The 20961-nt window shown below is 45.2% G+C and overlaps 1 protein-coding gene across 1 annotated transcript; it reads right to left on the bottom strand.

Annotated features, from left to right (window-relative positions):
• On the bottom strand, positions 18897-20735 carry LOC109226097 (pollen-specific leucine-rich repeat extensin-like protein 1). The gene has a single exon (XM_019390901.1). It carries the CDS (start codon positions 20733-20735, stop codon positions 18897-18899), a length of 1839 nt encoding a protein of 612 aa, XP_019246446.1.

Consider the following 20961-nt stretch of genomic DNA (forward strand, 5'->3'; position numbering starts at 1 on the left):
CGCTCCTATGAGACACCAAGCAGGTGAGCACCTCCACTCTGTTACATCGCCATGGCCTTTCATCAAATGGGGGATGGACATTGTCGGACCCCTCCCAGCAAGGCGAGGTAATGTACGTTTTCTTTTGGTTTTAACTGAACACTTTTCCAAATGGGTAGAAGCAGGTGCGTTCACCCAAATACGCGAAGAGGAAGTTATCACATTCATATGGAGAAACATCATATGCCGCTTCGGCATCCCCAAAGAAATCAGCTGTGACAACGGACCCTAATTCACCAAAAAGAAGACCGTCTAGTTCTTCGAAAAATGGCACATCAAGCGAATACTCTCCATGCCATATCATCCCGCCGGTAACAGTCAAGCTGAATCCTCCAACAAAACAATATTGAACATCTTGACGAAAAGCTCGAGGACGCCAAAGGACTATGGCCAGAATTGCTACTAGAGGTACTATGCCTACCGCACCACACCAAAAACAAGCATAGGGGAAACGCCATATTCACTAGTCTACGGGACTGGCGCCATGATACCAGTCGAGGTCGGGGAACCAAGTGTTTACCTCGAAAATGGTAATTACAATTAAATTTGATTCTGTGGTTCTAAAAATACGTGATTTCATTTTATGCTAGTTGTTAGATGATAGATGTTAAGTGCGAGCTAGGGAAGTGAAGTAGAAGTGAGAGGCAGTGTTGTTATTCAAGCCGAACAACTGCGAATCGGGGCCTCAAGCTAGCCTAAGCTGGGCCTCGAGGTCGAGCTGATGAGCTCGATCGGGGATGATCGATGAAGGACTAACAGTTCTGAGAGCCTTGATGGTGGCTCTTTATGATCAATGATGAGTAATAAATGAAGAACAATCAATAGAACACAATAAATATAAGTAATAAAATCAAAGGAAAGACAATGGAGAATGTTTAAGTCAGGGAGCAGAGAATGTCCTTGTTCTTGTATTGAATATCATGTCTTTTACAAAACTACAAGGGTCCCCTTTATATAGGAGGGGGAATTCCAACATGGTACATGTATAATTATTACAAAGAAACGTAGTTGGTACAACTATTTACTAGTTTGGTACAGACTAGTACTATTCTTGCAGGTGTTGTCAGCTTTGGCCACGTGCCTTGAGAATCTCCCGCTTGTCCATGGTAGCCACTGATTTGTGCTGCCCCGAGGTCGAACATAGGGTACCCTCGGGGTCGAACCTCGAACTGTGCGTCGAGGTTTCTAGAGGCGGGCTATGGAATGTCATAATGATCATAAAATCAGACTCTCCAATTTTAACCGTATACAGATAGTCCCCGCATTTCTTAGAGTGAAAATGATAAGAAACGGTCTTGAATTCTTGCCTCTTCGATACTTTCATCATGACGTCAGCTACACTATATCAAGCGATCGATGTGACCGAAAATGTGTCTAAAGGTCGCATCCACACAGCCCTCAAAAAGCCTTTGAATTGATTACAACTGTTGGCTATCTTTTGGCCTGCTCCAACGTACATGATTGGCCTCTATAAATACGTCTTCCTTCGCCCCTTATTTCCCATTGTATCATCAATCCTTCAAAAGAGTTCTTCTTATTTCTTTCTTGCGTTCTTTCTCTGATTACGATTTCTCCTCTGAAATCTTTTAACAAGAATGGCGAAGACTTCCCCCTCTGTCCCTCGGGAAGGTGTGCCTTCCTCTTCTTCACGCTCGTCTAAGGGCAAGGCTATGGTACCCCCTCGTCTTGAGGAATGCATCCCAGGATCCTACGAAACGACCTCCGATTTCAAGGTCGACAAGCCTTCTTTGAAGCCGGGACGATGTGAACCCATGTCCCAATATATTAGTTTAGTAGCAGACTCCGAGAAGGTGAAGACCGACTGCCGCTGGAGGGACGCGGTGCTGGTGGAGATTCCTTCTCGGGGGGAGGATATAACGACATACAAGGGCGGCTTCCTTAGTGTGTATACCTATCCATTTACTCTTCGCCCGGTGGAGCCATCCTCGCCTTCAATATACCCCGTAATTCTCGACTTCTGCGAACGATATCCAGTGGCTCTCGGCCAAATTCATCCGTCGTTTTGGCATTTTGTTTACATGATCAGATATTTTGCGAACATGATTGACGGGATGCCCTTCACCCTTGACCATCTGATAAGAATGTACAGTCCCTGACTCTTTCGTAGGGGCCTGATTAAGCTCCAATGTCAGGCCTCGAAAGCCTTTTTTGCTTGTACTGACGAGGTTGGGAACAGAGGGTGGATGAGCCGTCTTGTCCTTGGTAGGACCTCGGACCTGATTCCGGTGGAGAAGATACCGTTCCCTGAAAGGTGGAACACGAAACGTAAGTGGATACGCTAATTAGGTATTTTCTTTTCCTTTTGGATCAATATCCCCATGAACTGACTTCCTCCGCTGATGCAGCTGCCGCGTTGTACCTTGATGGGTTAAGGATCTCTCGGGCTGGATTAGACATTTAGATTCGACTTGCCCATATGTTGAGTGCATGTGGCGCGACCTGTCTAGCGCTCGATGGGAGACCAAGAACCACGGTGAGTCCTCACTTCTGCTGTAACTGAATCTCTCAAAAGAACTATCATTGATTGCGTCCTTATTCCCCGTGTTTATATTTTGTATTTGCGCAGGTTTGGGAGAGGCCTCCTTGATGAGAGAAGCACTGCCTGGGGAAGCGGATACCCCGAAACCTAACAAAGAGAAGAAAAAATGAAGGAAATCGTCGACTGAGCCTTCGAGATCCAAGAAAGCCAAAGTGGGAGAACCTAAGGCTGATTCAGCAGCCTTAAATTCAGAAGTATCGAGGAGTCCTAGAGCTGAAGGCGAGGAGAAAGATGATTCCTCGGTAGCACCCGAGGGAGGAGAAAACCTGACCATCCCACATATTGCTGAGCCGGTGGCTCCTAAATCAGAACTTGGTGTACTCGTTGCCCTACCTTGGGCTGAAGAGGCCTTCGAGGGTGCATCGGGTAATATCCCTAAGCCGGTTGACGGTCGAAATATTCCTCAAGCTGAGGTGCATTCAGGAGGCGCTTCGGAGGAGCCTAGTTCTTAAGCTCTCCAGAAATAAGAGACGGCCCCGATTGATCCAGTCGGGGTTATTGAAGTGAGTGATTCCCCTCCGGGACTGACATTACCTCCGAGGGAGATGCAGGATGCCCAAAATAAAGGATCTTCCGATGTGGGGTCGCCCGTAGGAGATAAAGATGCGTTAGAAAGAGCTTTTCTTGTGTCCAAGAAAAATCCTAAACTTGACGCCTCACTTATTTTCAGTGAGATTGATAGGCTTTGTGAGCAGGTAATTTTTTGTAAATTCTGCTCGGTGCCCTGATCTTCGTCTTTCTAACTTTGTTTCTTTCATGGTTTCAGGACAAGGTGCTTTATAATCAGACCTCTGCTAGGTTTCAAGCCGAGTTGACTCGCTACGTGGGTGAGCGTAGGAAGCTTACCTCAGAAGCCGATGAGCTTAGAGCCCTTTTTACCAAGAAGGAGGAGGAATTCTGTGGCCTTCGGGATTGTTTGGTGGCGGCGTCCCGAGAGAGGACTCGTCTCATTAAGCAGGTTACATAGTTTCCGTTTGTTCTTGCCTACATGCTTACCCGACTTTAGTATTTTAACACCTTTGGGTTGATCTTTGTAGCTTGAGAAGAAAGATGTCCTAACAAAGAAGGAGCTCTGAGCCAGAGACTCTGAAATTCTCGAACTCAAATGGCACGTGAGTGAGGCAGCTTCTGAGAGAGATACCCTCCAGGGGGAGGTGGTCTCAGTCGGACATCAACTTCATGATGCGAGGGCGGAGAGTAATAAGTATAAAGATCTTCATATTGGGTTAGTTGCCGCTTTATCCGAGGTCATAGCTGCAGCCGAGGTGCTCGTATCTTTGTACAAAGATGATGTTGTTGCTGCAAATGCTCAGGCGAGGAAAGTGTCCGAGGAGGCCGAGTTGCAATTGACCCGAGCCGTGGAGCATGCCCGGTTAGAATCTCGGAGGCAGGCTCTTGAGGATATATATACAGGGGCGTCGATTTGTCCGCCGAGATCGAGAGGGTGAAGACCCTAGAAGAGGAGGTTGCGGCCCTACTTACTTCTGAAGGTGAGTCGAGCAGTGGCTCGAAAGATGATGAAGAATGAGGTGAAATCCCTGAAGGGGAAAAGGTCATTGAAGACCCGGGGGCCGTGGCCGGAGCTGTTGAAGGCATAACCTCCGAGGGAGTCGTCGAAGGCACAACCGCGATGGTAGATTAGGGTTTTATTTGCTTTCTCCCTTGTAAGGTTTTTAGGCATATGCCTTGTAAATGCACCATTGTAAATTTTTGATATGTATGTAAAAGCCTTTCATTTTTCATCATTTCTCGTTTTTCCTTTGCTTTTAGAAATAAACTGTGACGCTTGTTGACAATTGGCCCGAAATTTTGGACCTCAAATTAAACCCTTAGGTACCTGCTACTGCTGAGCGATTTGTAACGGTCGTAAGTTGATCGTTTGGGGCTTAGTTCCCCAGTCAAGTTTCGTCTTGAGTTTGTCGACCTTCAGGTCCAAAAGTCTGTCTTGAGGCTATAGGCCGGCGCTTAGGCTCTTACGCGTTGGGCTGGCACGACCTCTAATATGGGCTGGAACTTGGGCTCTTACGCCTTGGGTCGGTGCGACCTCTAATATGGGCTGGCGCTTGGGCTCTTACGCTTTGGGTCGGCACGACCTCTAATATGGGTTGGCGTTTGGGCTCTTATGCCTTGGGTCGGTACGACCTCTAATATGGGCTGGTGCTTGGAATCTTACGCCTTGGGTCGGCACGACCTCTAATATGGGCTGGAACTTGGGCTCTTATGCCTTGGGTCGGCATGACCTCTGATATGGGCTGGGGATTGGGCCTTGGGTCGACACAACCTCCGATATGGGCTGGCGCTTGGGCTCTTACGCCTTGGGTCGGCACGACCTCTGATATGGGTTGGCGCTTGAGCTCTTATGCCTTGGGTCGGCACGACCTCTGAAATGGGCTGGCGCTTGGGCTCTTACGCCTTGGGTCGGCACGACCTCTGATATGGGCTGGCGCTTGGGCTCTTACGCCTTGGGTTGGCACGACCTCTGATATGGGCTGGCACTTGGGCTCTTACGCCTTAGGTCGGCACGACCTCTGATATGGGTTGGCGCTTGGGCTCTTACGCCTTGGGTTGGCATGACCTCTGATATGGGCTGGCGCTTGGGCTCTTACGCCTTGGGTCGGCACGACCTCTGATATGGACCGGCGCTTGGGCTCTTACGCCTTGGGTCGGCACGACCTTTAATATGGGTTGGCGCCTGTGATTTTATGGCGACGGTCGGGCATCCCCGAGTCGTGTTAGTTTGGCCGGAGCCTTTTGACCGTAGTCACTGTGTTTGGTTGAGCCTTTTAGTCCCCGAATGAGGTAGCTTCGGCATCTATATCGAGGGTATGCCCTTTTAGGGGTCTTACAAGTTTGAATATATAGCCTTGACTTTAGGATCGGGATTATGCCTTTTGTAGGGTCTTACAAATTTGAACATGCCTTACTTGAGGTCTTACAGATAGGTTACTTGGCACACGTATAATTCATGTCTTGCTTGAGGTCTTACAGATTTGGTATTGCCTTATGGAGGTCTTACACTGTTGATAACGCCTCATGTCAAACATTTTCTAGCATTGCCATACGGAGGGCTTTCAGGCCCGAGGTTGCGCGCTTGGGGTCTTATGGCCTCGAGTTTCTGATAGCTCGGAGGGGTGACAGTCAGCGACAGTCCCCGAGACATCGAAAGTTTTTGGCTCTAGAGTCGTTCTTTGTAAACTTGATGTTGCCTGATTGAGGGCTTATGAGCTCGAGGTTTCCGGCCCGGAGGTCTTATGGCTTTGAGTTTTTGATATCGGTTCCCGAGTGTTCGGGAAATTTTTGGCCCTGGGGCTGTTTCTTGTAAAAATAGCAAACTTCTTTGAAGCGCAAGCCATTTTGATGGTAGAAGATACTCCTTTCATTACTGGGTACAAGTATACATAACGCAAAGCATTTTGATGATAAAAGATACTCCTTTGATTACTTGGTACAAGAATACATGTTTTTGTCGTTGAGCTTTCGATTATTCTATGCGGACACAGTTCATTTGACCGTTTGGCCCGATATATCATTTTTCTATGGAGACCCTGTTTGGCTCATCTTGACTTCTCCGGGGAGGTGACCTCCCGGGGGGATGCCCCCCAGTGTTCGAGGTTGATTGAAGAGAAGCCTTGAATACTTGTTAAGTTCTCCTTAGGTAGCTTATAGATGTTGCCTCATTAAAAACCTTGCCGGTAAAACCCTTCTTGGGATAAAATTCGATCGAAGGAAAAGAGTGAAACGCATGATTTAAAACCCAAAGTCTTTGAATCGGATTCGGTGTCTTCCATCGTACACCTTAGCAGTAATAGCATTGAGCATTGATATGTTCCAATTGCTTGGAAGTTGTTCGCCTTCCATGATACCTAGCTTGTAGGACCCTTTGTCGATCACTCCGAGGACGCGGTACGGTCCCTCCCATCTCGGTCCTAGCTTCCCTTAATTAGGGTTTTGAGTGTTTAGGGTGACTTTCCTTAGGACTATGTCCCCGACTCCGAGGCATCGGAGATTTGTTCTCCTGTTATAGTACCTTTCGATTCTTTGTTTTTGGCCGGCCTTTCGGGCCAGTGAAGCTTCCCGTTTTTCATCTAATAGTTCAAGGGCTGCAGTCATGGCCTCGTTGTTTGAGCTCTCGGTTACATGTCGAAATCTGGCGCTTGGATCTCCGACCTCGACCGGTATCAAAGCCTCGGAGCCATATACTAGAGAGAAAGGCATCTCCCCCGTGCTCGATTTTGGAGTTGTTCGATATGCCCATAGCACCTCGGGCAACATTTCTCTCCACTTTCCTTTCGCATTTTCTAACTTCTTTTTCATGTTTTGAATGATGGTCGTGTTTGTGGACTTGGCCTGCCCGTTTGCACATGGGTGGTAGGGTGTTGACAAGATCCTTTTGATTTTATGGTCTTTGAGGAACTTTATTACTTTGCTTCTGATGAACTGCTTCCCGTTATCACATGTTATCTTGGAGGGAATCCTGAATCGACACATGATATGGTCCTAGATGAAGTTAATGACTTCTTTTTATCTTATCTTCTCGAAGGCATGAGCTTCCACCCATTTTGAGAAGTAGTCAGTCATAAATATAATAAATCTAGCTTTACCTGGTGCCGTTGGTAGGGGTCCGACGATGTCCATCCCCCACTTCATGAACGGCCATGGTGACAAGACTGAATGTAGTTGTTCACCGGGTTGGTGAATCATTGGTGCGAATCTCTGGCATTTGTCGCATTTTCGGACGAATTCTTTGGTGTCTTTCTCCATGTTGTCCCTATAGTAACCTGCTCTGATCACCTTTCGGACTAAGGAATCGGCACCGGAGTGATTTCTGCAGGTGCCCTCGTGGATTTCTCGGAGCACTTAATCTGTGTCCCCCGGTCCCAGGCATACTGCTAGGGGGCCATCAAACATTCTTCTGTATAGAGTTCCATTTTCGTCGAGTGAGAACCGGGCTGCTTTGGTTCGCATGGCCCTCGACTCCTTTGGGTCCGCGGGTAGCTTCCCATTTTCCAAATAATCGATATATTTATTTCTCCAATCCCATGTCAGGCTAGTGGAGTTGATCTCGGCATGGCCTTCCTCGATCACTGATTTGGATAGCTAAACAACAACCCCGGGGAGTATGTCATCTTCCTCGACGGATGATCCCAAGTTTGTGAGGGCATCGGCCTCGTTATTCTGCTCTCGAGGTATGTGGACCAGAGTCCATTCTTTGAAGCGGTGCAATGTGACTTGAATTTTGTCTAAGTATCTTTGCATCCTGTCTTCTCGAACCTCGAAGTTCCCATTTACCTAATTTACTACCAGAAAGGAATCACATTTTGCTTCGATGACTTTCGCTCCTAGGCCTTTGGCCAATTCCAGACCTGCAATCATAGCCACATACTCGGCCTCGTTGTTAGTCAACTTTGCAGTCTTTATAGATTGTCTAATCATGTCGCTCGTAGGCGTCTTCAAAACTATGCGATCCTGGACCCTTTCACGTTCGAGGCGCCATCGGTGAACAAGGTCCATTCCCCCGAAGATGTGCCCATTTTCAGTATAAATTCTTTCTCTACCTCAGGCACGAGGGCGCGTGTAAAGTCAGCCACAAAATCCGCCAGGATTTGGGACTTAATAGCCGTCCGGGGTTGGTACTCGATATCGTACCCCCCGAGTTCGATGGCCCATTTAGCCAGTCGGCCCGATAATTCGGGCTTATGTAATATGCTTCGAAGAGGATATGTCATTAAAACACAAATACGATGGCATTGAAAATAAGGCTTTAATTTTCGTGATGCGCTTATCAATGCAAGAGCTAATTTTTCTAGGTGTGAATACCTGGTTTCGGCATCTCCCAGGGTCTGACTTACATAATACACAGGGAATTGCGTACCTTGTTCTTCTCGAGCCAGCACACCACTTACCGCTACCTCGGATACGGCCAGGTACAAATACAACGTTTCATCCTCCTTTGGGTGTGGAGTAAATGTGGGTTTGTCAGATATCGCTTCAACTCCTCTATGGCATGTTGGCATTCCGTAGTCCATTCGAAGCTGTTTTTCTTTTTGAGTAAGGTGAAGAAATAATGACTCCTGTCTGATGACCTCGATATGAATCGGCCCAAGGCTGCTATCCGCCCGGTCAGCCGTTGCATGGCCTTCACATTGTTTACCACCGTGATTTCTTCGATGGCTTTGATTTTATCGGGGTTGATCTCAATCCCCCTGTTTGACACCATGAAGCCTAGGAATTTGCCCGAACCCACTCCGAAGGCACATCTCTCAGGATTGAGTTTCATGTTGTAGCTTCCGAGGATGTCGAATGTCTCCTACAAATGAGTCAAATGGTCCTCCCCGCGCAGGGACTTAACTAGCATATCATCAATGTAAACTTCCATGGAGTTGCCTATTTGGTGTTCGAACATCTTATTAACTAAGCGTTGGTACATGGCTCCCGCGTTTTTAGCCCGAAGGGCATCACATTGTAGCAGTACGTACCGTATTTCGTGATGAACAAAGTTTTTTCCCTATCCTCGGGGTTTATCTGAGTTTGATTATACCCCGAGTAGGCGTCGAGAAAGGTGAGGATCTCGTGGCCGGCCGTGACATCGATCAAGTGGTCGATATTGGGCAACGGGAATGAACCTTTGGGGCAGGCTCTATTTAAGTCTTTATAATCTATGCACATTCTTAACTTGTTCCCCTCTTTGGGGACTACCACCACATTGGCCAACCATTCGGTACATTTTACCTCCCTAATAGACCTTATTTTGAGGAGTTTTGTTACCTCGTCCTTGATGAACACGTGTTTTACCTCGGACTGAGGTCTTCTTTTTTGCTTCACCGGTTTGAACCTGGGATCGACACTTAGTCGATGGGTCGTTATTTCCGGCGGGATCCATGTCATATCTAAATCGGACCACGCAAAGCAATCGATGTTATTAATAAGAAATTGAATGAGTTTTTTCCTGAGTTCGGGGGTTAATCCCATTCCCAGGTGTACCTTCCGATCTGGGGGATGCTCGATCAAAACAGCTAGCTCCAACTCTTCAACTATTGATTTTGTTGCATCCGATTCTTCGGAGGCAACGAAGGTTCGGGGGGCGAGGAAGTCTTCCTCATTGTTCTCGGGGGTCTGTTTGTCCTTCAGCTCCTCCGAGGTGGAGGGTATTGAAGTTGGTGCCTCCTCATGAACCGCGAACATCTCCTTCGCTGCATGCTGTTCTCTATATACCGTTTTTTATACCGTCTTTTGTCGGAAACTTCATCTTCTGATGAAGAGTTGACGGTACTGCCCTCATGTTGTGTATCCATGGCCTTCCAAGCAATGCATTGTACCTCATGTCACCCTCGACGACATGAAATTTGGTGTTTCGAACTGTATCGGACATGTTGAACGGGAGGGTGATCTCCCCCTTCATTGCTTCGCTGGCCAGGTTGAAGCCGTTGAGGACTCGGGAGGTAGGTATGATTTGATCGAGCAATTCGAGTTGTTCTACCACCTTCGACCTGATTACATTGGCCAAGCTACCTGGACCCACGAGTACACGTATAATTTGAATGTTATTCAAGAGAAATGAAATTACCAACGCATCGTTATATAGATAAGACAAGGTCTCGAAGTCCTCTTCACTGAATACAAGGATGTCCTCGGGCAGGCGGCCCCGAATTTGCCCTTCTGTTGCAGCGGAAACTTTTGCCCGCTTGATCACGGGTCCTTAAGGAACGTCGGTCTCGCCAATGATCATATGAACTATGTGCTGAGGGTTTCCCGTTCCGCTCCTCCTGTCTGCCTCTCTTTCCTCCCGGGCGGGAATTTTCCGAGTTTCCTGTTGGTTTTCTTGGCGTATACTCCCGTTAGTGTGGGAGCTTATGCTGACGTGTTTGGCACTATGTGAGCCCACATCCACGGGGATTGGTTCTGGTTCTCCCCTAGGGTTTCGCAGTGGTACACTGGCGCCTGGAACAACTACACCATTCTCTCCATGGTCCTCAAGACCGTTGTTTTCATGTGCATTAACTGAGTTAGACATTTTGACCTGAAATCAAAGATTCTTGGACAAGAAAAAAGTGTGAAGAATAACTTGTGTTTTCAATAAACCAGCATGAAAATAATCACTATTATTTTTAGCCCCACGGTGGGCGCCAAAATATTTACCTTGAAAATGGTAATTACAATTAAATTTGATTCTGTGGTTCTAAAAATACGTGATTTATTTTTATGCTAGTTGTTAGATGATAGATGCTAAGTGCGAGCTAGGGAAGTGAAGTAGAAGTGAGAGGCAGTGTAGTTATTCAAACCGAACGACTGCAAATCGGGGCCTCGAGCTAGCCTAAGCTGGGCCTCGAGGTCGAGCTGATGAGCTCGATCGGGGATGATCGATGAAGGACTAATAGTTCTGAGAGCCTTGATGGTGGCTCTCTATGATCAATGATGAGTAATAAATGAAGAACAATCAATAGAACACAATAAATGTAAGTAATAAAATCAAAGGAAAGACAATGGAGAATGTTTAAGTCAGGGAGCAGAGAATGTTCTTGTTCTTGTATTGAATATCATGTCTTTTACAAAATGATAAGGGTCCCCTTTATATAGGAGGGGGAATCCCAACATGGTACATGTATAATTATTGCAAAGAAACGTAGCTGGTACAACTATTTACTAGTCTGGTACAGATTAGTACTATTCTTGCAGGTGTTGTCAGCTTTGGCCACGTGCCTTGGGAATCTCCCGCTTGTCCACGGTAGCCACTGATTTGTGCTTCCCCGAGGTCGAACATAGGGAACCCTCGAGGTCGAACCTCGAACTGTGCATCGAGGTTTCTGGAGGCGGGCTGTGGAATGTCATAATGACCATAAAATCGGACTCTCTGATTTTATCCGTATACACCAAGTTTGAGATACTCCAATGAAAGCGTACAAAACAATGACGGGAACAAAAAACAAGACCTCGACGAGGCAGAGGAGCGAAGAGACATGGCTTACATAAGAATGGTAGCCCAAAAGCAACAAGCAGAATGGTACTACAACAGAAAAGCCAAAATACGACCACTCAAAGTCGGAGACTATGTTCTCAAGACAAAACATAAGCGAGCAAAGATTCGAGAGAGGGCAAACTACGAACCAATTGGGACGGGCCATACAAAATCACAGCAGCAGTAAACAAATGATCATTCCAACTAGAAACAATGGAGGGAAAGCTACTACAAAACAATTGGAACATCGCCCATCTTAAATATATCAACTTCTGAAAACAGACGCCCTCCACGCCGTACTCTTTTTCCCTCACCCGTGTTTTGTTCCAATTGGGTTTTCTCGGGGAGGTTTTTAACGAGGCGACAAAGGGGACGTCTCGAAGTTCAAGTATAATTCATCGCCCCGACTGCCGATTACTTCTCCAGGCTGAACGATGAAGGGACTTGATACATGGAAATTTCTCCAATATACACGGAAACTTCTCCAATATATGTATGAAACAAATGGACACATGTAATATTCTCCAATGAATGAAATAAAGTAGCATTTTTACTCTCCACCAAGTCTTTTAACACTTTACATTCGACCTCCCTCGAATTATTTTACATGCGACCCCGCTCGAATTACTCTACATTCGACCTCGCTCAAATTATTTTACATTCGACCTTGCTCGAATTACTCTACATTCGACCTCGCTCGAATTATTTTACATTTGATGTCGCTCGAATCACCTTACATTCGACCTCGCTCGAATTATTTTACATTCGACCCCACTCGAATTACTCTACATTCGACCTCGCATGAATATTTTACATTCGACCGCTCGAATTACTCTACATTCGACCTCGCTCGAATTATTTTACATTCGACCTTGCTCGAATTACTTTACATTCGACCTCGCTTGAATCACTTCACATTCGACCTCGCTCCAATTATTTTACATTCGACCTCGCTCGAATTACTCAACATTCAACCTCGCTCGAATCACTTTACATTCGACCTCGCTCAAATTATTTTACAATTCGACCTCACTCAAATTACTCTACATTCGACCTCGCTCGAATTGTTTTACATTCGACTCGCTCAAACTCTTCAATGTTCGACCGCGTTGAACATCGATCTTATCAAAAAGTCAGGGACATCCCCACATAACAAAAAGAAAAGTGAACGAAAATCAAGAAACACGTAGCAAAAACGGGGTTGTTCCATTACAACTGTCAAATTACAATACTTTTTACAAAGGGCCCAATGACGCCCTCACAAAAATAGCAAAACAAAACAAAAGGTAAGTATGATGGCTTTATGCCGCATCATCCCCATCGGCATACTCATCATCATATCAAGAATCGGAGGCAAGCCTATCGCATCATCGTCAACATCATCCCCACCAGGCGTACCAGGGGCATAACCACAAGCTTCACGGGCCGCACGTGCCTTAACACGGACGCCCTCGAGTTCTGGTTCAAAAATTTTACCGTCGGCTTTCAAAGACTTATACACGTCAAGCTGAGCCTCGACATGAACCCACATCTCATACAACTCCCGTGGCACGCCGGGATCAGCAGAAGTATGAGACATGGATGGATGTGACTGTCGTCGCACCTCCTCGGCCTTCAAGGTAACGACCTGTTCGTTCAATCCGGATAACTCTGCCTCCAGATTTTGGATCCGCTCTTCAATCATCGACACCGTAAGTGCTGATATCTCCACCTCCCTCTCCCGCTCAGACCTACAAATGCGGAGGGCATCTTCTAAGGCTGTCGCTTCAGCCACAGAGGCCACTCTGCCTTTCTCGGCACAAGTCAATTCTTCGACCTTGGCGCTCAACTCGCCCTGTAGATCAACAGCCTTCGCCTCCCTCTGCCCAAGTTCAGCAGTTAAAGATGACACCCGCACTTGAAGATCGACATTCTTAGCCATCACTCCCTTGCTCACCTCGAGCTCGTCCTCCTTGGCCTTTAGAGTTGCCTGAAGCTTGTTGCACCGACCATAGCTCTCATTAGCTCATCATCCCTCTCTTTTAGCTCTTCATCTTTCTTCGCCAATTCCTCGTCTTCTTGTTTAAGCCCGTCACGAAATAACTAAAACTCGCTATCCTAGTTAAAGACGTCGGCCAGCGTTCAGTGCTTAGTACGGTACTCCATGTACTTAGAGTTCACCTTCTTAAAGAGCACCGTCCTCTGCTCCTCCCGCCTGTCACGCTCGATGCCCATGATAAGAGTCTGAAATGCAAAAGAAAGGAGTCAGTATGAGCAGATTACACATGCGAAACAAATCCTAACATTAAAAAACACTTACTCACAGAGCCATGCAAGATATACTCAGCGACAACTCTGCATCGCTCATTGCCTGTAGCACCGTGTTCTCAGAAGCCGCGCACAAAGGGTAAAAGGACGGCACAGCCCGTTCCGAGTTGGCCAAAAGGTCATAACCCACGGGGATGATTGCGTGCCGGTTAGGACCCTCCGTCCTTACCTCCACGCGAGTATTCCTCTCCAAGAAGGCCCGTACCTCTTCAGGATCGATATTCGAGCCAGAACCGTTGTCCCTCGCAGGTACCGCTCTATCTCCTCCAGCCGGCGTTGACGCACCACCTTCTGCGGTCCTTACAAGCTCCCCGCCATCATGCACCTCCTCGGCCCCAGAGGGAATCCTCTCCATAACGACATCCGCTATAAAAACGGCCCCTACGTTTGGTGCTAGTGCAGATGCCTCTTTCGGAGCAATGAGTTTCTCCGGCTCAATATCGGTGACGACGGCCTTCCCGAGCTCCATCCTTTGCCTTTTTCTTGATAGTGACTCCTCTCCATTAGAAGACTCGTCTACAAGATGGTAGATAGGCCGCGAAGAGATCTCATCTCGCCCAGCGACAGTCTGAGGGGCGGAATCCCTCATTGACGGAGCTTGAGTACGACCTCCATGAACGGACTCGGCCAAAGCGAATTGCATCCTAGCAGATGCGATAGCTTCGCAAAAAGCCGGCACTGGAGCTTTCTTCTTGGAAATTCATCGACCTGGAACCAAAATATGGTCGCATCAACGAGCAATGGTAAACAACAGAGAGCTGAAGCAAGAGTAACACTTACTAGACGGGACCTTAGGTCCAAAACGCTTGTGGAAAGCTGCCCAATCACAAATCCCCGCCATGTGAGGCAACACGCGAGCCACCCATTCTTCAATGTCGAAGACAGGAGAGGGTGCATGCCTTTCAGTTGAAAAACAAAGGAACCACAAGTGAATTGAAAACGAAAGGACGAAAGAAGATGACGAGCGTACGAAGAAGATACTTACGATTATGTTCCACTGCTCGGGAAACCCAATCGGGTCTACCACCAAGTGCTTGGTCTTGATGAAGAAGTACTTATGCCATAACTTCTGATTCGTTCTGTCATCAATTCTGACTACCAGCCCTCTGATCCCACGATGTCGTAGGTGTATCATAGTACCTCTATAAAAACTGGGCAAAAATAAGTGCAACAAATGGCAAACATCAACCTCACAGCCAGCCAATTCTGCGTACTTTGTCAACATCAGGAAAGCTTTGTACAGGTAAGGAGAGAGTTGCGCCGGGCAGACGTTGTAAAACCGGCAAAATTCCTCAGCTAGCGGAAGGAGAGGAAGAATATAACCAATCAAGAATGGGTAGACATAGAAGGAACAATACCCGGGTCGATGATTAACCCTTTCCTCTCATTAGGTACTTCTTGAAATCCCTTATAATCATAGCCATTTCATGATCTTCTAAGTCTGCACCTTTAGCTATTCTGAGAGCCAGGCTTCTTTCCTTCTTGGGTGCATCCATCTTCATGGTTTGCCTTCTCAGTTCATAGGCAGTGAGATTTCCAATCAGCTCATCCAACTTGAGAGTAGCAATGTTCTTTGACTCCTGAATAGCAGTGATTTTGCTTTCCCAAGTTACTGGCAAGACCCTTGTCAAGATTTTCTTAACCTTGTCTTCTTCAAGAATAATTCTTCCAAGAGGTTCATTTGTTAGTGTTGTGGACCTTATGTACATCCCTTGGATGGTTTCTCCTTCCTTCATGGTGAAATTCTCATATTGAGAATATAACAATGTTCATCTTGATCTCTTTACTTGAGGAGTTCCTTCATGGGCCACTTGTAGAGTGTCCCAGATCTCCTTAGCGGTGGTACAACTTTGAAACCTGCTGTACTCGTCTGGACCTAGTCCATACACAAGCCATTTCTTGGCCTTGGCATTCTTTTCCTATTTCTTCAAATCTTCAGCAGTACAGTCAGCTCTTGTCTTTGGCACGTCCACTCCTTCAGCATTCTTCTTTGTAGTAGCCAGGGGACCATTAGTAACTATGTCCCAGAGTTCATATTCTTCTCCTATTATGTGGTCTCTCATCCTGTTCTTCCACCAAGAATAGTGTTGGCCATTAAAGAGTGGAGGCCTAGCAGTGGATTGCCCTTCCCAGTTTCCAGGTGGTGCACTCATCTTGATCTGTTCCTAAGGTGTTAGCCTCTTCAAGGGTAACCTGCTCTGATACCAATTGATGTTTTATACTTTAATACTACACAAGAGGGGGGGGGGGGCTGATTTGTGTGGTACCCAATTTTCGCTTAACTTGATTATAGAAGGACCTGGTTCTTCTATGTGTTCCAACTACTACTGTTGCGGAATAATAAGTACAGAAAATAAAGAACACAGAGATTTTACGTGGAAAACACCTGGCTCAAAAGGTGAAAAAACCACGACCTACCTGCCAGTAGGAGTTTCCCAAACTCTCCACTAAAATCACTGAGCCAAAAACTGCATTTACAAAAACTCTTTTGTAAACATAGGATTAACTCTAATCCCGTTGTGGCACACAGCCTCAACTGTTGCGACAACTTCAAGTTAACTCTAACTTGAAAACTCTAAGTACCTAATACAATTGCTTCTAAATAAGCTGAAAGGTACAATGTAAAATCACCTACTACAATTGAACTAGAATAAAAGATAGACTCTTGGAATTGGTTCTTCTATCTGGTTCAAGTAGCTTCAGGATTGCACGCTTGAATCACACATAAATTGCTTGCAAAATTGCCTTGCTATTTTGCTGTCAATTCACGTTTAACTTCTGCTTATGTGCATTACCTGCAAAAGAGAACAACACTAATATTTTAGGAGTTAGCAATTAGAGATTGACTAGGATACAGACGCTACTCTTTCATGGTGGAAGAGTTCTAGTTGATCTCATACTCTAACTCTATCCTTTTCCTAAACCGTGTTCTCTTTGTGTAAGGAGTCTTTCTCCTTATCCAATATGCAACCTTTTCGATCATGATCAGGAGATATTACTTCTGATAAGTTAGGTGTATCTCCTTCACGTGCATCTCACATGTTTGGGTTGATCACAACTGTGATGCACAAGATGGACCTGGTCCATGTCTGAGTTCCTTTGTCAGTCTTCAAAACTTCACCTTTACTTGGGCCAACAGCTACTCATACTCATAGTACAAATATCCAAAGTAATTTGCATAATTAAATTACAGAGTAAGGATAAAGAGATGTAGAAATCAATGATTCCAACTCCCGAGTAGTGTTCCACGAGCTATTCTTGTCTCCGGTTCAAAGTCCTTCAAAGTGGCATTTTTGGGTCTATTTATATGTTTGGGACAAGCCCTAAACGTGTAGGTCAACTACACATAAAATAGACTTCATTACGCTAAAAAAAAGTGTAATTTAACATTAAAGCATGTAAAACACAATGCATATAATGTGCTAAACCATGAATTATAGCCACACATCAGCCATTATCTACATTTATTGCATATTTGTGTTATCGCATTTATGAGCATTCATTGAATATAAACGTGCTGATTAACGTTGTTCATCTTACCGACTTCATATAATATTTGGTCTAGAAGTTATTATTTTTAGTTAAGATTCACCCTTCATCACATCATTAATTGGTTTAATTAAAAGGCACAGTACCTTTTGGTCAAACACACTTCCGTTGATTAATAAAGAGTTTGAACGTTGAAATTGAGTTCTTAATTGTTTTGCTCCTAAACTAAAAGTATGTTTATGTTTGTTTCTAGTCCACCATTTGTTTCATATTTATGCTGTCTTCTTCTACTACTTATTTATCCCAAGTGGGTTATTGCCAGGAAACCACTTCAAAGAAGAGAAGAATAGTCAAATGGTAACCTCTGAAATGTTGGTTCTACCTAAAAATATATCGTCATCTAAACTTGCTTGCATTAGCTAGTTGGCATTTGTCCAAATGGTAGGTCAATACTTAATAATGAAGATAAGAGTCAGTAATGGATAGTTGTAGGTCCACGTACAATACGTATAAACATTTTAAATGATTTTGTGATTATATATTTGTTGAGTCAAAAGTGGCGAGTGTGAATGTGTTGGATAAATTAATCTACAATTAAACTTGCGGTTGCGTCTAACTATGAAAATGTGATGCATGCATATTGCAAATTCATTTTTTTTTGGTTATGCTTCAACTTGATTGTTTTAAGCGATTATATAAACATTATTTCATGTCGATTATTGGGAAATACAAAAATATTGAGTAAGAGGTGCATATTTTTAGATTAATTGCCGGTACACATCATTTAGACCTCACTTAGTTTAATCAGTTCCAAATCCTAGTTCTAACTTTCTGCTGAATGACAAGCAATTATATTTCTTCCAGTTGAATTTCTGTTTAGTTCAATTTATTGTCCAAATTGATGGAGTTGTTTTACTACCTTTGCAATCAGTACAAAATGATCACCTATTAGTCTAGACTACAGACAACAAAAAAATAAAATGAGCTTTAGCCTGAACCCCAGTTTTCAGCTTTCACAAGCAACTAAGTTCTAAACCAAATACAGAATTTTAGCAAATTCGTCCGAACCCATACATACACTCAAGATTTAAAGTTAATGAACACAAGAATAATACTAAACTCGTTACTTCTTTGTAACAATTAGTTTTAAAGTATATATATATATATAAAAGGAAGATATACACACATCACTCGATTAATGAATACATAGATAGATCAATGATCAGCGTAAATTAAAACAATGCATGCCTGTCAATCTAAATTAAAACAATCCAATCTCCACACAAGACAACATTTCACATTCTTGTCTATGGTTTACAAGGCTCCAATTGTAACCAAAAAAACCAATCAGAGCCAAACTCCCAAACTCATATTTACCTCTATATATTATCTGCAAAATATGCCCTAATACTATGTACTAATAAGATGTATAAAGATGCATAACAAATGAATAAAGAGCAGAAGAAGCCACCCCTACATATGGGCCTGGACTCAGCCCAACTTCGGACGCGATTGGGCCTGGACAGGATAGCCCATTTGGGTCTTCAATCAGCCCAACTTTTGCTTCTCTCGCAATGAATTCATCTTCTCCAACTTCCACTCATCTCGGAGCCTAGCAATGAAAGTATCAGCTTTCATATTCACGTCCGGGCTCGGGCAAAATGCCGCCGCCCCTGTTGAATTTTCGCTGCCCATTGCCTCCGACGATGATTTGGACGATAAAACGTCGACGTCTACCTCTACGTCTTCTAGCTCCGGCGAGCTGCAACGGGAGCTGTGTGCGCTCCGTATCCGAACAAAATCGCCGGCTGGAATGAACTTCACCTTCGACATTTTGAACGGAGGTGGAGGAGGTGGAGGTGGAGGAGGTATCAACGGTGATTGCGAACCGCTGTTCAAGTTTTCGTCGAAGTAGCTGGTTGCTGTTTTTGTTGGCAACGGAGGTTTGCTTGCAGCGGCTGAACGTCGATGTGAAGGTTCTGGTAATTCAGCGGCAGAGCGTGTAAAAGTCTTCTGCCTTGATGACATGCGTGTTGTTTGTGGTGGAGGCAGAGGTGGAGGAGGAGGTGACGTAGGAGATGACCTTGTGGATTTGAATGCCCTGCTTTTGTTTCCGTTTTTGAACAAATTGTTGAGAAATGAAGGTGGAGGTGGTGGCGGAGGAGGCGGTGGCAGACGAGTTGACGACGGTGGTTGAAATCGTTTACTCTTAGTGCCTGTTTTGAACAAATTGTTGAAAATTGAATTTGGCGGCGGCGGTGGTGGAGGTGGTGGTGTGGTGGAAGGAACAGAATGTACACGTTTGCTTTTACTACTCTTTTTGAATAGATTCTGGAAAACCTTAGCTGGAGGAGGTGGTGGTGGTGGCGGCGGAGGAGGAGGTGGCGCTTGTGGTGGCATGACTGACTCTGTCGATGACGAAAACTCAGAGCCGCTCTCTTGAATATTTCTCCTCTTTGTTCTCTTCTTTCCTTTTCTTTGATTATACAAGGACGCTATAGATGATGCTATTTCCTTTGCTGCACCGCTCTTTTTCCGTTGAAATTTTTGCTCCGGCGATGATATCCTCATTGGTGGTGCTGGTGGCGGTGGTGGAGGCAGAGGAGCCTGTGCTCGATATTCATTTCTCCGATTTTCAACCTTGTCCTTGTGCGGAACACTATGAAACGATCTTCGCCGTTTTAAATTCGCCTGCGGCGGCCCGTGTGATGTTATCGGAGGTGGAGAAGAACGAGTCTCAACTGTATCAACAGGAATTACTTTAACATGTGACTCCTCTTGCTGCTTCTCGATCCGCCGTGCAGGGCGAAGATCATTTTGTACATGGAGACGATCATATTCCCCCGCCGTCGAACGGTGAAAATTCACTCCAAAATCATCCATAAACCGGAACTGGTTATCACCGGTTCCCCATTCGGGCACTTGTCTCAAATCAGGATACGAGCTGCTGCTCCTCCGTAACCGGTTAACACCAGTACTTTCCGGTAATCCAACATAAGCTTTTCGATCACTGTACTCATACCATTGACCACTCGAAGAAACATTTGAGATATTTCTGTTTTGTTGTTCAACGGAGACACTGCCGTCAGGAGCTGAAACGTCGTCATTTTTACGGGCGAAAACCCCACAAATAATGGCAAATATTACAATCAAGATGATAAACGAGTCCCAGCTTTTTTTCACTGAATTGGGTCGAAGAAGTTGTGAAGTGTGCGAAAGAAAAGGAGGGATCAAAAAGAATAAGATAAGCAGTGTTATGATCGGTAAAAGCAGAATGAGCATCACGGGGTTGATGATCGGAGACGGTGGTCCACGGCGGCGTTGATGGAGGAGAACGGTGGAGGAGGGTTGGGACCAGAAAGGTGGAGGGTCTCCATCTTGTTCCATATTGGAGTGTTATTATGAGTTTATGGTTTCGCTTTAAGGTGGAGAAAGACTTTATTAAAAGGCTTCTGAGGACAGGTAATGGAAAATGTTTAGCGAAAGAAACGTATATGCATTATATTTATGCACATTTTAATATGCATTGATGTTCTTGGGGCTTAAGATTGAATATTAGATAGGATATTCCATCTTTAAAATAGTCTTCACTAGCTCAGCTTTGTATAATTAA

Source organism: Nicotiana attenuata, chromosome 5, assembly GCF_001879085.1.
Source record: "Nicotiana attenuata strain UT chromosome 5, NIATTr2, whole genome shotgun sequence".
Taxonomy (NCBI): Eukaryota; Viridiplantae; Streptophyta; class Magnoliopsida; order Solanales; family Solanaceae; genus Nicotiana; species Nicotiana attenuata.

Bases quoted from the DNA above. Each gene is read 5' to 3' on its own strand.
- LOC109226097 (XM_019390901.1), bottom strand. From the start codon at position 20,735: ATGGAACAAGATGGAGACCCTCCACCTTTCTGGTCCCAACCCTCCTCC.